This window comes from Aphelocoma coerulescens, chromosome 10, assembly GCF_041296385.1.
Source record: "Aphelocoma coerulescens isolate FSJ_1873_10779 chromosome 10, UR_Acoe_1.0, whole genome shotgun sequence".
In the NCBI taxonomy this organism is placed as follows: domain Eukaryota; kingdom Metazoa; phylum Chordata; class Aves; order Passeriformes; family Corvidae; genus Aphelocoma; species Aphelocoma coerulescens.
In genome coordinates, this window is record NC_091024.1 from 20061885 (window position 1) to 20078885 (window position 17001).

General features: G+C 45.0%; 1 protein-coding gene across 6 annotated transcripts in view; it reads right to left on the bottom strand.

Moving 5' to 3' along the window:
* Positions 1 to 17001, bottom strand: part of NEO1 (neogenin 1) — a 166124-nt gene that overhangs the window by 77285 nt on the left and 71838 nt on the right. For all 6 annotated transcript variants that reach the window (XM_069025638.1, XM_069025636.1, XM_069025639.1 and 3 more), the window contains exons 4-5: positions 14972 to 15125; positions 7548 to 7684 (exon numbers count right to left, since the gene is read on the bottom strand). In XM_069025638.1, the coding sequence (XP_068881739.1) occupies positions 7548 to 7684; positions 14972 to 15125 (291 nt within the window). The remainder of the gene's footprint in view (positions 1 to 7547; positions 7685 to 14971; positions 15126 to 17001) is intronic.

Here is a 17001-nt window from a genome sequence, read left to right on the forward strand (position 1 = left end):
AATCTGGCTCCCATTAGAGAAATCAAGTATCTGGTGGATGAGAGTCAGCTTAACCATCATAAAAATTTAACTTGAAAGAAAGTCTGTTCACTTTATGGTATGGGCTCTCTCTCAAGACTGATTGATGTGTGGTGTTCCTCAGCATTTCCACTTTAACATCACCCTCAGTTTTCATCACGAAATTTGGTGGTGTGAAAACAGCGCAAAACTTTCTGCTGAAATGAAAAAAAAAAAAATTAAATCCCATAAATTCAAAAATTAAACTTGGAGTTTGATTCAAGCAATTAAAATGGAAGGATGACCCTAATGCACAGAGAAGAGTACTCGCCATTTAGGGCACAACTCCTATAAAAAGAGCTCTCACTTTGAGGAAAAAGGCATTTTAATGAGCTGCTTAGTTCACACATTCACATTTCTTGGAAGTCTCTGGCATGTGCAACTCAAAAATTACTACTGAATCTTTCAGCTTTTAGTTTGCAATTGAAATTCTGTCATCTCCTTTTGATGGGGAATAAAACCAGTCTTAAAACCCCTATAGCTTATCTCTAGAACACATACCTATCTACTGTATCCTTGAATCCTTACAAGCATCCAAGAGCACTTGGGACCATGAGCTGGGCTTACCTTTCCGACAGCATTGGATGAAAAACACACTGCAAAACCAGTAAATCCTGTGCTGGGCAAAGCCTGGTCCAAACTAAAAGCACATTTTTACTCTGGAGACCAAACAAAAAACCACCCCTAAATATGAACCTTGGGCAAACCCTGCATTTTCTGTAACTGCCTGTCAGGCCAAAGGCACAGCCTCAGTTTACTGTTTTAAAAGCCATTTTGGGGGAAAAGGATTTCTGTCCCTAAAGCAGCAGCTGGTTCAAACCCCTGTTAATATGATCCTCATTTATTAGAAACTCTGGCCGAAAGAGAAACCAGCTTTTACAATTCCCTCAGTTCAATATCAGTTTCGACATTGTAGATATTTAAGACACTGCTACTTAATTTAGTAACATTTTCATTATCCCCAAGGATTACTCAAGAACATTTACAAGGAAAACCATTTGTGTGAATTGTATGGCTTACTGATCATTTGGTTTTGTCCTTCTTAATGGTATTTTTTATAAATAGATATATCTCACAAAGTGTTTTTTTTAAAATTCCATGTGTAACTCATCTTCCCGGCATGTGCAGTTCTGGATCTTCCCTCCCAAATCCACATGCCATTCCATTATGGACTCCCATCCCAAAGGATTTCATCCCTGTCCTCATTAACCCCTGCCCATTTTGGGGCTGTTTTGCAACTGTTTTTTCAGCTCTGCAAAAATCCGCTTGAAAACTCTGTAGCATCTCTGTAACACAAAGACAACTTTTCCACATATAATCGGACTACCCAGGGAATTCCAGATGCTTCATGTACAAGAACCTCGTGATTAAAGGTTGCCAGGTCTTTGGAGAAGAGACTTTGTAAGAAGAAAAGCCTCCCTTGCAGCAGGATTATCTGGGGGCTGCACATCCCATGGTCCTGGGGATGCTCCATACAGAGGGACCACACATCATCCCTGTCCTCACCACTGGGATCATCCTGGCCTTCTCCTGGCCACAGGGATCCCACTGACCACACTCACAGCACAAGGCACACACAGCAGCTGCCCCTGCTCAGCCCCGACCCTGGGAAAGGCTGGAAAACCCCGAGCTGCCGCGTGTCTGCCCGAAGGCAGAGATCATGGCCTGCCAGGGCTCCCCTGAGCTTCTCCTACAACACATTCCACTGTCCTCTGCCACCACCACGGAATGGTAAACATCTGCACTGCTACCAGGGAATCCTCCTTTACATTCCAGCAAAGCTCACTGGTGACTTTTGGAAATACAACTAAAGAAAACAAATGTTGGTGCCCCCATCAAGAACCATGGCGAGCTCTCTTCCATGCGTCAAGGGCTGGACAAATGTTCCTCCTGGTCTTAGAAAAACATCAAAAGAGACCAAAAAACCCACAAACTTACACCAGTCCAACTACAGAACAAGCCTTAGACACTGAGCAGGAAAAACAGAGGTTCTGCTGAGCCCAAGCCCTGTGGAACAGAAATTAGATCTCAGTCTTGAACACAAGAGTGGGACTTTTGCATGATGCAAAGATTATTTTCTTTTTTGGGAAGTTTACCTTTAGTACTGAAAATGACACCGCTCCTGAAAATGGGCTTTTCTGGTGTCCTGGTACAACCTGAACAAGGGATGTAGCCTTAAAATAACACTCCCATGTTCTTCCTCTCCCATGTAGCTGAGTATTTGTTCATAACTTTTTCACCACCACTTGCCTCGAATATAAATGTGAGAGGCAAAAATTCCCAGTTAGTTGAATCCACAAGTAAACTGTGAACTCCATTCCCATTAAACTACCCCTAGGAGCAGCAGTGAGGACTTTCAGAAAGCCTTTTCAGACAAAGAGTGAAGTGCAGTGGTAGAGACCCAAATTCCAGGGAGTTCATTCAGCTCACCCACCTTCCCCACACCAGACTCCCGGACTCACTGCCCTTGTTTGCATCACTACAGAAGAAAGGTCACTAATTACTCATTACATTTTCAGGGTAAGAAGTAACTCCTATGAAGCCAAGGTGTTGTTTGTACTTCCAAGAGCTTCCCCAAGCAGCACATTCCGAGGCCCCCAAAAAGGACAATACTTTGTCCCCCACGTGAGCCTTTGACAGCGTCAGGTTCATGCAGCATCTCCTGAATCTCTAATTGAGGGGCAGCCCATTATCAAGATACAGCACTGAGCTTAATTAGAGAGGGAAATCAATGAAGATCATCTAGAAGGTATGAGAAAGGTTTGAGCAATTTTCAGTGATGGTTCAAATTTCTTCCCTGGAATTGTTTCCAATAATAATGAAAGCTTAATGCAAAACAAGAGTCACCCAGACATATTACTCTGCTGCTGCAGGACTTAATGTGCTTTGCAAACAGCTACGATTTCTGGGGCAGGATGGCATCAGCTTTTACCAAAGCTGCTGCCCCACAGAACCCTGGAAAACAAGCCCAGGGTTCTTCACATTCAGGTTCTTCACATTCAGGCTCTTCCTTCTGCAGCTGTCTTGGTTTTGTTTTAAAGGAAGTCCTGACTTGCCTCACACATCCTCATTTTATTTTAGTAACAGTTCATATATTAGCAGATGTATGATCACAACTAGTTTTTAAGCCAAAGTCTTCAAATAAAAAAATTTAAAATAATTACCTGCCATGAGTAATCAAAGTACTAGAGACCCCATCCCAGCAAGAGCAAAGGGAACAGGGAAATCAAGGTGAGGAATTCCTGCCAGCCCCCCAGAACACAGAAAGCACTGCTCCCTGACACTGCAGGACCCACACTGCAATACACCTATTTTCTGTTGGAATAAGCCTTTGCCATTGCTATAAGCCTTGTCAGCTCTACCGAAAACATTTCCAGCACTTCCTTCTAAAGCACAAAGGGGACAATTCCATCAACACACTTCTGCATTTGGCTTTTTCCATACAATTTGCTCTGGCAGCACGAAGGAGGCTGCGATCAGCCAATTGCCACGTGCAATCTCTGACTTACCGCTACAGATACCCCAATAAGCTTCTCTGGTTTTATTTTTAAATACAGTTACATTAACACAGCAAGACATTCGATGCATAAGACTTAAGATACACTATCAGACACTGAATGCTGTCCTAGACAGCTCAGAAGTTGACTTTCTCCTACGCCAAAAACTCACTGAAAGGGAATAACAAACAACAGCAAAGAGCAATTCTGACTCTTCTCCCACAAACACAGGGATTTATTTATTTTAGAGACTTCAGACCTGCCATATCAATTTTACAGGAGAATGAAAATGGAAATTTTCTTTTGTTTATTATTTTCTGGTTCATTATTAACTGCAATAAATATTTCAACAGGGAGAGAAAGTCCCCCCAGGCTGCTGGTCCCCACCCCAGCACCAAGGCAGGCCACAGGAAGCCCCTGTGGTGACCTCACTCAGTCCCAGCCCCTGCACAAATCCCTGGGGTGCTGGGCACAGCCATAAAATTGAAATATTGCCCAGATGAAGACTGAACTTATGACCTTCCCAGTATTTAACTGCCACTCTGGCTCTTCCAGGCTGAGCAGATTAAATACAGTCACTACCTGTTTCCCCAGCTCTGCTGTCATCACTTCCCACTCTTATCTGAGGGAAATGCTACAGATTCTTTCACGGCTGGGGAGAGCAAAACAAATTTTTCCAGAGCTCTCGATTCATTACAGGTGTTGTAAATAAGCTGGTACCAGCACCCACAGCGAGGGGAGAGCACTGTCAGTACAGCCAGGAGAGAGGGGACTTTCCAGGCACCAAACTGTTGCCTCTGCCAAGGGAAGTGTCCTGCCCTTGCTTGGCCTGGACTGTGGTGACGCTGGCTTTGGGCACCCAAGGAAAAGTGAGGAGGTCCCTTCCCCATATTCTGTGGCATTCGGGGTACAAAGCTGCACACACGTTTTATCCATTCAGTGTTTGGCCCTACAGACTGCCTCCACTGTGGACAGGATTCAGCAACCCAGTCCCAGCTTTAGGGGCTGGGACTCTCAGCCACAGGAATGAGACATTCCCTGTTCTCTTCCACATTAAACCACTTCTCAGATGCACCAGGCAAAGGCTCAGTGTGTGACCAGCGGGTCCATGAAATCCCCAATCTGCAGATACACAGAATCACTGAATCCTACAATGGTGTGGGTTGGAAGGGACCTTACAGCTCATCACATTCACCCCCTGCCATGGGCAGGGACACCTTCCACTAGGCCCAGGGTGCTCCAAGCCCTGTCCAAGCTGGCCTTGGACAGTGCCAGGGATAGGGCAGCCAAAACTTCCTTCCACGTTAAGGAAATTTCTTGACTCTATCTCCCAGATACACATGGCAGATAAAGAGACTGAGGACAGAAATTAGTGTAGAATTCTTCTGGACCCCTTAGTACCTTTCTAGTCAAGTTCAAGGTCATTTTCCTCATTCAGTCCTTCCGTAAGGTATGCAGGGAAATAAATCCCAATCATTTTTGAAACCCAGTGCTAGAGGGCAATGGAAGTCTCCTCTATCACCTTTCATTTATGACACAGGGGTTCACCTATTTCCAGGCACGTGAAACTGGTGATATCCTTAAGTGTCACCAACAGGATCTGAGTAACTGCACTGAAGGTACCATTTATTCCAATTGAAAATGGTGCCAGAAGTAACAGAAAACACCCCAGGACTCCCAGGACTGGTGGCTGTACAGTCCCATATCAGCTGGAATAAGCTTTCCCCAACCACCTCCCTCGTACCTTACACAAACCCCCAGTAAAACTCAGGGATTTTCCTGCCGGCTGAGCGCAGCCTCAGTGTGACACACCTGAGGGCACCCTCCCTCCAGGGATGGTCAGGAATTTCATCCCCACTGCCAGGGAAGGAGTATTCCAGTGGTTGGTACCACACCAGACACTCGTTTGCTTGCAGGGTTTTGTATCCTTGTCAGAGGACACAGAAAAGCTGGTCATGGAGCACAGTGGCCTTTAAGAGCATTCCTTTGGAGTCCGTGCACAAGTCAAACTTACAAGGATAAAGCAGTTTGTTTCTGCCTGCAAATTTCAGTCAGCCCATACCTGGCACTGCCAGGAGATCTCAGTCAAGAGGCAGCCACAGGAACACCCCTCCAGTTTCACTGCCCTAATGCTGCCAAGCAATGGCATCACCCCCCGGCACAGAATTCCACATCTGCACTGCCATGGGGAAGCATTCATAGAAGGAAAGAGATTGGCTGCCCGAGCACAACCCCCAGCACAGAGTGAAACCTCTTAGCAAAAACATGGGCTTCAAGGAGAGCTGCAGAAAAATACAGGAGAAGGGAGTGAGTACCCAAAACCAGATTTCTTGTCTGAAATGCTGCCAGACTAATTCCCAAGGATGGCAGAAAGAAATTAAGTTAAGCAAAATCATGCTGTTATTAGGTGGGGAGAGATGACAATTTCTCTGGTCTAGAAGAAAATGATCCAGGGATCAGGTAACAGTTATTCAAGCTATTCAACCCTGCACCAAATTACAGTAATGCAGAAATACAATTACTCCCTACAGTGACCTCTCAAGGAAAGCAGAATTAAGATTAGAACTAAGAAGTAAAATCAGAAATGCCACTATCCAAAATGCACTCTGTAGAATCTTTCATATATTTTAATATTCGAGCATTAAAGGATTTTCTTTCCAGTGCCAGGTGTGTAACAAAAATTCAGCACGGACAGACTGGCAGAACACATTCCAAACCTTCATAGCCAAATGAAGAAATCCTTTACACTGGTTCAGATAAGGGCAAAGGAGTTGTCTCCAGTTCACTTTCATCCCCAGCTGACCTGGCTGGATGTCCTGCACTAAGGCTCCTCTCAGCTTTATCCACAACCTGCTTAATTGCATCACATCATTAATGGTATTAATTGCTGCCACTGCCCATAAAACACAAAACCAATTCTGTAAAATAGAGAGGCTGGAACTGAATTAAACGCAGCACACAGTGAGCTGTTTGAAGCCATCATAAAGTGCTCTGACGCCTCAAACTTGGAAGTATTTCCAAAGCCAGAGCACCAAATCTTTATTCTTTTAGCCAAGATACAAAGTAAGAAAAATGTGGGGTTTTCTGCATGACCAGATTGAGCCCGTGCACTTCCTTTTGGTCAGGAAACCCTTCCTTTTGTCTACAGAGAACCCTTCATTCATGGATGTTCAGTGTATAAATTTCTCCCCTCAGAACTACTTTTTAGACCACCTTTGTAGCACCACAATCCACAGTAAACCAAGTCAGTTAAGCTCTTGCAAGGACCCTGCATATGCCATGAAACTCCAGAGAGAGATGGAAACCCATATTAGGATCCGATCAATAAAAAAAAAAGACAGATTTCTTCATGGAATGTAAGAAGGACAAGGAAGCCAAACTTCTACCTGATTATTTTTCCCACCCCTTAACAAGTCTACTTTCCTTGCTTACCCAGCCTGCTTTATTTACTTTTTTATGTATAGTAAGATGCTTTTAAAACTACATTATCAATATTTCAGTGCTTTTTCTAGTAAAAATAGCTTGCAAGAGTAAGCAAAACAGTTACACACACAATAAAGCAGCATATTACCAAATATCTCTGCTTTTATCTTCTCGCAAGCTCATTGAAAACAACAATATCTTTAAGGATTATGAAAAATGCATCAGAGATGTCCTTTCCAAAGACAACCAGGTTGCAGTACCACAGGCTGACTTTTGGATGGGATCAACCACACTGTGGCCTTGGCCCTCCTTCAAGCATATGACATCAACCACATTTAATATTGTAGGAGCAGCTTTTGAGCATCTTCAGGTTGCATTGTATGAGCACCTTGCTCATTTGGCTATTTAGGAAATTACAAGCAGTTTGGATCATAAATCAGAGTAACAATACCTGTAACAGAATTAGAGGGGGCTTAGTTTTTAACAGGGCACAGAACTGATCACAGAATAAACTTGCTATTTCATCATCTGCAGAAGTGCTCTCTGTGAAAATTAAAACCTCTGACCTACCTTGGACTGCCAGCTCTGCCTGGGCCTCCAGGGTGTCATTGCCACTCTCAGCAATGCAGGTGAAGGTCCCGGCGTCGGCCTCGGCCACATCCCGGATCTCCAGGACACCCCCGGCCAGCAGCTGGAACCGGCCAGACCTGTGCAAACAGGGACATGGTCATTCCATGGACAGGGTCATTCCATGGACAGGGTCATTCTGTGGGCAGGGTCATTCCATGGACAGGGCCATTCTGTGGGCAGGGTCATTCCATGGACAGGGTCATTCTGTGGGCAGGGCCATTCCATGGACAGGGCCATTCCATGGACAGGGCCATTCTGTGGGCAGGGTCATTCCATGGACAGGGTCATTCCATGGACAGGGTCATTCCGTGGGCAGGGTCATTCCATGGACAGGGCCATTCCATGGACAGGGTCATTCTGTGGGCAGGGTCATTCCATGGGCAGGGTCATTCCATGGACAGGGCCATTCCATGGACAGGGCCATTCCGTGGACAGGGCCATTCTGTGGGCAGGGCCATTCCGTGGACAGGGCCATTCCGTGGACAGGGCCATTCCGTGGACAGGGTCATTCCATGGACAGGGTCATTCCGTGGACAGGGTCATTCCGTGGACAGGGCCATTCTGTGGACAGGGTCATTCTGTGGACAGGGTCATTCCGTGGACAGGGTCATTCCGTGGACAGGGCCATTCCATGGACAGGGCCATTCCGTGGACATGGCCTCAGCCACATCCCTGATCTCCAGGATCCCCCCAGCCAGCAGCTGGAACCGGCCAGACCCGCACACACAGGGACAGGGTCATTCCATGGACACCACCCCAGCACTGTGGGACACAGAGTTTTAATTACACCATCACATCCCACACTTCGGCTGCACAATGGAAATTAAGTTCAACCCTATCAATTCCACAAGAGCAGCTCATCTTTTTGCACTTGCAGCTTCACTTGTTCTTAATTAAATGTGATCTAAGGTATTTAGTCAAGAGCAGCCAGAACTGAAGAAAAATGAAGTATTGTAATCACATAATTAAAAAAAAGGCATTTTGCAGATCCAGCTGGAATGACTTACTGCTTGGGAAGCTGAGGGAAGTACAACAGGAGGGACTGTGCCTTTCCAACACAAGGACAGCAATGCACGTTATGCAATGTACAGCAACTGAACTGTGTGACAAGGTGAGCCATCCCTGAGAGATGAACTATTTCAGAGTAAGATAGGGGTTAGAAGAAATTCAAAATACAGATTCATCAGGTGACAAAGGGTCTGTAGAGAGGGGTCTCTCCCTCTGACTTTTAAAGGGCGGGGAAGGGTTTCTAGCCCAGCCCTTACAAACTACCTGCTTTTGCTGCTAAAGGTGGCACTTTCTGCTCAGTGCAGCACCCTCAGCCTCCAGCCACATCCTCCTCCCACTGCAGCCATCACTGCCCTTCACCTGATACAAAATTTGTACATGACTTTTCCAAGGTCCTCCAACACTCCAAGCTTCCACATAAAATGCCAAATAAACTTTCAATAAAATGCCAAAAACCCCAAGCCAGGACAACAAGTTGTGCCTGAATGCTGACCCAGAGACATTCTTATTTGCAGCTGGAAGAGTCGGGGGGAAAAGGAAGGGAACCTGGTGGCTTCCTGCCTGGCACTCTCGAGCCATGGCTTGTGGGCAGGAAGGATTGAATTCTGTCAATATATGACCATTACAACAATTGCCTTTTTTGTTCTCTATTTAGAGTGGCCAACGGACAAAAGTCAATCTCGGTACTTTCTCCATTTGAAATTTCCCTAGAATTACATCAGCGGGACCAATCCTGACCTGCTTGGACAGGTAAATTGTTGGGACACACTTTTGCCTCATCTCACTATTATTTAGCACATAAATACTGATTTATGATCCTCCTCTAACTGCCAATCAAATTTCTGGTTAATAGATTTAAAAGCAGAGCAAACAAAACCATAACTGGCATTAAGTGTTAAAAGCATCCAAAGAGATGTCCCTATCCAGGTGCTCCATAAGGAAAGTCATCCTGTTCCCATGAGTAACACCAGGACTACAGAAAGGCTTGCTTGGAAGGAGCACGGGGAATGTGAGTAAAGATATGAGTTTGAAAAATCATATTAAAAGTTTTCCAAATGCTGGGGAAAATGTCCCGGGCTTGCATGGGAATGGCACATCAGACACACTCTAAAACCAGGCCTAAAGAAAAACACCAGAGCAAGACAAGCCTGGGCCTTGACACATCCATCCATGAAGTTTCTACCTTCTTTTGTTATGTAAAAGAGCTGCTTTGACTTTTTGTTCTTGCAGCAGGGAATGTGCCCAGGGCTGGGGTGAAAGCAGGGAGCTGGAGGTGCCAGGGACAGCGGGACACGGAGCGGGGAGGGAGCAGTACCCCAAGAACTTCGACTGTCACATCCTGAAGAAATGATCAAAGGCAGTCAGGATGTCCATGGCATTTTGAGGACATTCATGCCTTTCCCGGGATATCCACTGTTACCCCCTAAAAGCAACACGTGCCTTAGGATGCTCCTTTTCCCACTGCCAGCCTCTGGAAAAGTTGCTGACAGCAGTTAAGATGTTACTAAACCTATTAAAAATTACTCCTCGTTGTCACTTTAGGCAACAGAAGTCTGTCCTAGGGAATCTCACAAGCTACTTGGAGCATGGGAATATTTATGGGGATTCTGTTCAGCCATCTCAACATGCACCACGTTTATATTCCCTTTGATTATTTTCCTCCAGAAAATCCAGAGCTGAGTTCAATTTCCCAATAGGTGATTCAGTGGAAGTTTAATGCAAGAAAACAATTAATCTGCCAGACTCCTTGGTGATTCCCTCTGTATGAATCAGCTCTGGAAAAATCCTGGGCTTAAAGGAAAGCTGCTTTTGTAATAAAGCAAAATATCTTAATTTTGTAAGGACAATGAAGCATTTTCACAAAAGAGTGAAGCAATCTGATTTCAGACACTGGAGACAAAGAATCATCTTAATATAAAAGTGATAACATAATTTGAAGTGTCATTAAAAACAACAAAGATTGATCACTCAGATGTCAGGGAAGAGGAAAATCAAATTCCAGCCTTTTATATGCATTCCATACAACCCTCACTTGCACCCCCTTAACACACAATTACTGAGCTACTCTGGATGCCTCACTCACAGGCTCTTTGTGTTTCATTATCACAAAATATACTGAGCCTTTATTAATTTACTGTAGTCAAACTGGCAGTTATACCCTGAGGTTTGGGCTTTTTTTCCCTCTTTTAAATTACTATTCCCCAAACATCTTATAATCTATTTGCTGTCTCAGTAAAGTACAGCAGATAAAATTAGACAGTAAATTAGATTATTTTGTGGGATCTACTACCAGAAAAATCTCCATAATTACTCTGCTATGCTTAACCTTTCCCCAGCTGGGCAAGTGTAATTCACTTGGTACCAATCACTCAGAGCCCTGTGAACAGGAATGTGTAATAAAGGGAATATCACACGATTGTGGGAAGCACTAAGGAAAAGCCTGCATCAAGGATGTGGATGTGATCATACAACCACAGACTCCACATGAACACGGGCAGCAGAGCAGAAACAAACAGGGCACAGGTGCCCCCAGCTGTCATCCCCTCACGGCAGGAAGGTGTTACCTGTACAACCACCTTTCTGCAAGAGCTTTGCAATTACATGACATTTTGCTAAACTGAATGGCCCAAACCTGCTGCAGGGCTTGCTGGATTTTACAGACTTATTAAAACCTTATTGCTCAAGTCCTTTCAATGGTTTAATTTCAGATGAACCATCTCATCTATGGCAGTTTTTTAAGAAACTGTGGCACCTGCATTTGTTCTCTCTCCTACAGAAATGTCCCAATATAAATGAAGATACACAATATATGTTGTTGGAGCACATACTGATCCACACACTGCAAAGTTTTCAGAGCAGATCATCTTCCAAACATTTCCAACTCTGTGCCTGTGTCCCAAGCTCTGAAAATCCACCTTGGCAGCCACCTGGAACTTGCCTTTCCAAGTTAGGAATTGTCAAAAGCACAAAGTGACTCCTGCACTTGCTGAAGAACAGACCCTCACACAGCAGGATGCTCAGCCGGACTAGAGACTGAAATAAAATATCTTCAGCAGGTAAGAAAGGCTCCCAGCTGGCTCAAGCCCGAAGCACCACTCGGCCTGAACACAACACCTCCATTCTAACCTTTTGTACCAAGCAATGCTGACACCACGAGAGGTTTTACTTCAGGAAGTTTTCTATAAAGGGCCTAAGATTTATTCCAATAACTTCATACTTCGGTGCCTTCCCTGCTTCCTTCCACTTCCCTCAGCATTCTCCACATTCCTGGTGGAGATATTACTGACTCACAGTCCATGGAGGCGATCCAGCTGGAAAAGCAGCAGGATATTCCCAGGGCTGAACCCATGGATGATGCCTGTCCATGTACCAACATTGAAGATCAACAAGGTGGCCACCCTCCACCAGGGATCATACACGAGGCAGGAGCCTTCCTTTGGATTTTGGAGCTTTAAATTGGAGCTACATCTCAACCTAGAGCAGGGTTGAGTCTTTTCCTTTCTGCACAGACAGTGGAGTTTTGGGAAAACTATAAAATGTGAAGATTACAAGCTGGACCAGTGAATCAATTCAAGGGAAAGCTTCTCAGTCTTTAGTGGCATTCTTTATGGAGAACCAAGAAGTCAGCGGTCTCTCCATCAGATTTCTTTAAAAATCTTCAGGTTAATGAGTTCTGAAGGATTCCTTGGAGTTCTAACAGCCTTGTTCCAATGGAAACTTGGAGCACTGAGTTAACTTCCGTTTCTCACCCAACACCCAAAGCTTCCTTCTCTCTCACTCTAATTAATTTGGAAAATATTTTATCACAGCAACTAATTTCACAATATATTGCATTACAGGCTGTCTGAACAACTGCCAAGGCTGCCATCACTCAAGTTTACTCATATTTACCCATTAACATAAATCTTATTGCAGTCTTCAACAAATAATCCATCAAATTTAATCGCCTTCCCTTTTCTCCAGATCTTATAACAAATATTTAATTCCAAAACTCCACCACTCCCTAGCCTTGAAATTAATCTATTTTTCTATAAATACAGGCTCCTATCCATATTCTCCTTAGGAATACAACTTGAAAGGCAAACATTCAATTCTGTATGAATTAATTACCACAGTTACCACAAAAGCAAAAATGAGGGATTGTGTAAAACCCTTTAACAAGCGGCAAAAATTAGGGATAAACCTGCCCACGCTGTCTGAGTTTTGTTTCCTAAGCCCGGACACACACACAGAAATGTCCCAATGTATGTGGCTATACCTACATATATGTATGTTAATGTTTGGGGTGGGGTGTGCATAAACAAACCCAGGATTTCAGAGCTCTTCCCAGGCAGAAGGGACATTAAAACCTGCCCAGATGAAAAGAATCAGTTTTCTCTTGGGATAAAGAAAAGCCATGCTAAGAAAGTCGTACTTTTATATCAAAAGAGGATTTTAATACAAATTAAATGTGATTTAATTTGTAATTACATTAACAGACCATGCATAACAAGCTAAGGTAGCTATTCAGCAGCAGTAACTGCAGGCTTTTCTCCAACAAAGAATCTTAATTTCTGGACATTTTCCAGTTATTCTATTCACACCAATAACACAATAGCTGGAGGGTAAACAGAGTTTAAGAGGTTTCTGTTCTCTGCTCTTTGAATCTCTGCCCTGTTCAGCCACAGTCACGAGCAGCAGACTTGGGAGCTTTGGCACAGTTTGATCACTTGAAGGAACAATGAAAGGAGGTTACCCCCACAGAGGGGAAAAAGATCAAATTCCCACCTTTACCCACCTTAAAACTCAAGTCTACAATGAGCACACGTTCCACTGCAAGAAAAGAAGAGCTAAGTGCTGCAAGAAGAAGAAAATCAGCTGGAACCTGTTCTTGTAACAAAGGGCCATAACACTAAAACCTAATGCTAAATATTCTGAAAAATCAGGTTAGACCTGGTTCAAATTGTGTACATTTGAAGATCAAGTATATTTACTAATGTTATGCCCCAACCCTCCAGAACAATTTCTCTCTCTGAATTTTGAGAAAAAGAAAATACCTGTGAAACCCTAAGAAGTCATCATGGCAACCTCATGGAATGAGGGAAGCAAATTCCTAAGGGAATTAACAGCACTGTATTCAGGGGTGGGAAAATCTGGGCTTTCTGTCTCAAAAATCAAGAAAATAAAAGGAGAGCTTTAACCTCCCTGTGTCCTGAATGTGCCACAACCTAGAGAAGGATGGGGCAGCAAAACTTCCCAAAGACGTGATGTGACATCACTTTACAGACAAGAAAAACAAATTCAGATCTTACCAGGCACATTTATTCTGCCATTTCATCCCATTTGACTGTGCTGCTCTAATGAGTCTGTACCAGCCTTCGTAGGGGAGTGATTTCTGACATTTATAAAAACCCCTGAATTTAAATCATGTGCCTTCAGACTGACACCAGCACCACGTCTCAGGGGCACGGGGCTCTTTGTCATTTCCCACAGCAGCCTCCCAACAAAGACGGTTCAAATTACAAGCCCCTGGATTCTTTTAATTTAAGAGTTGCCAAAAAAGAGATATATTATATCCCTGGTGCTGCAGAGACTTGTGCATTGCTCTGGCTGCTTTCTGTGTCAGCCACACCACAATTTACCTCTCCTTGTTCCGTGATTAACTTGGCTCCCCATTAATCTCACTGCTGACTTTGAGGGACATGGAAAACATTCAAATATCTGTTTGTAATCCTGCTTCTAGGAAGTACATTCATTACGTGGACTAAAATGGCCTTGATAAGATTTGTTCTGCTTTTTTAATATAGATTTTCCTACCACATTATTCCGACTATGCCAGCAATGACAATGCGTAAGTTTTCACTCGATGCATTTCTGAAAGCCCACTGACTTTTTGCCATCATGCCTACCATTTCAATGTTCTATTTTAATGAGAAAATGTGTCATTTCTCTTTAAACACTTATTCTTCAATTCCTGTGGGACACTGACACAGAGGGGACGTTTTCACTGCAGAAAGAATGAGTGCAGGGCTTCACACTCAGAATACCCCAAGTCATCCTTCCTTCTCCTGCAGTGTCCTTATTCACTTAATTGCTGCCTCTGCCCCAGTGCCAATCTAAAAGTAATCTATTCATAATAACCTCTCTGCTTCAGACAAGATTTCTTGGTTCCAAATGGCTGCAAAAAAATACCCCGAGAGTGTTCCAAAGTCTCCTGAACGACCTCCCTTGTCCCAACACTGAGCCTCGGAGCCCTCCAGCATTTGGGATCAATCTCTGAGTTTCAAGCCCAAAGGAAGGTATGCACTAATCCCAAATCCTGACTCCAGCTGGATTCCTGCCACGAGACAAGGCCAGGGCTGTCAGCCATTACTCACCCATCTGTGGGAAGCTCCTCCTCATTCCGTGTCCACCTGATGAGGGGAGGTGGGACTCCCGCAGCGACGCAGGGGAACACCGCGCTCTGCCCCGGCAGCCGCGTGAGGGACGAGGGCGGCTTCAGCAGCGCCAGGCTCTGCGGCTCCTCCGCATCTGCAAGCGGCACATGGCACCAGGTGCAACGTCAGAAGATGGTCATGTCAAAAACCACCAAAAACCCCCCGAATCAAAATCCAACCGGCCAAAGAAAATCACAAATGAAACCTCTAATTCCTTTCCTGCCCCTCCGTAGGATTCCATCCCCACCTCACCCACAGCCTCTCCCAGCCTCGTTACCATTTCCTCCAGACATGCAAACTGATTCCCCACTTTTGGGATTCTCACTTTCCCAACTCCCTGGGAAACTATTCCAGCTCAAAACTACAGCCCTGAAACTGGAACTTCCACCAGGTAGTAGAGGTTTAGGAAAGAAAGGGACAGGTTTGAGTTTGTCCAGCCAGCCTTGGGCTTCATCAGGGAGCTGCCTAAGGAAGTGCTTTTACACGCTGGAAAATGAAATTATTGCAGGAGAGGTTCATCCCAAGTAAAATAAAACAACCAAGGAACGTGCATGCTGAGGTAACACAGAACAAAAATGCCCCACCACGGCTTTCCATCCTGATGAAAACAGGGAATCCTCTGAAGTAGTTTTGCATTGAATTAGGCTGGAGAGGGCTTTGTTCCTTCCCCCTCCCACCCCTTTAAGAAGAAGCACAAGCCAAGTGCATGTTTACTCCGTCCCTGCCACCTTGTGTACCCTCTGACCGTGCCCTGCACCCTACCCAGAGGCAATGAGCTCCACAGAGCAGCTGCAGCTGGGGCTGAATCCCCCCTGCTCACCCTGCACTAATTCCCAGCACTCTGAGGGGTGTTTGGAGGTGTTACAGCAGCAAAGCTCCACAGCTGGACAAGCCCTCAAACTATTTCTGCCACCTAAAATGAGGACAGAGTATTCTGTACCTACTCTACTCCTGCTCCCTGAATGAAGACTTTCTGTGTCTCATCACACACATATTTGGCTGCTCTCTCACTTGGGCCCGAGGTGATACGCTCAGGGATTTCTGGAAGTTGTTGTTTTGGTGTTCTTCAGCTCAAACCACTAAAAATACTACCCAGTGTTCACAGCACTGAGCTCAGGGCACACATGAGCCCCAAGGCACAACACGAGGAGGTGCCAGGACACTTGGGGGAAGCAGAACAGGTGGAAATCCCATGTGGGAGTTGGCGCAGGCAGAGGCAGCCAAGCTCTCAGCAGTGCTGGATCAGCCAGCCCCATCCCTGCGGCTCTGCCCACATTCCTGGCAGGAACTGCTCTGCCTGCCCTGCTGTGCATGGGGGGGAAAACACAGTGACAGGGACCTGGAGCAGCACGTGGAGCCAGCCAGGCTGCAAAGCAGGGACACAACATCTCCAGGCAACCATCCTTACATGGAGAGGAGCCGGGATGATTCCCTGGAAACATGACTCCGACTGCTCCGAGCTCCCAGCAGGGAGTTCAGCTCACAGGTAAATGGAAACTAGATCCAAAAATTAAGTGACATTTTTCCCTTGCACTCCCATGTTTGAAGGCACCTGCTGCAAAGTGGCAGAGCTCAGAAATGCATCCTCCTGCTCAGTGGCAGCCCGGTATCAGACAAAGCAGAACATTTAAGCAGCAGAACGTTGTCTGTGGATGCAAATCCCTGGGATGCAGGAGTGTGCTGGGTGTGTTTCAAAGCCTGGGAAGCAGTGGTGGGTTTGCTGTCAGCCACACATCAGATAACCATTTAAAAGGGGAATAAACTGAATAAAGAACAGATTAATTCAAATCCTTCTTTCAAACACATCTCGGGCAAAACAATCAATTATGGGGCCGCTCAAGACTAAGGGAGCTTTCCCTTCAACAGCTTAATCCCACTTTTTAAAAAAAGCCTGCTGGGAGGGATTTTACCAAACTTCACTATCAATACTTTGGGATTCATGACCGAGCAAAGAAACAGCATCATTTGAA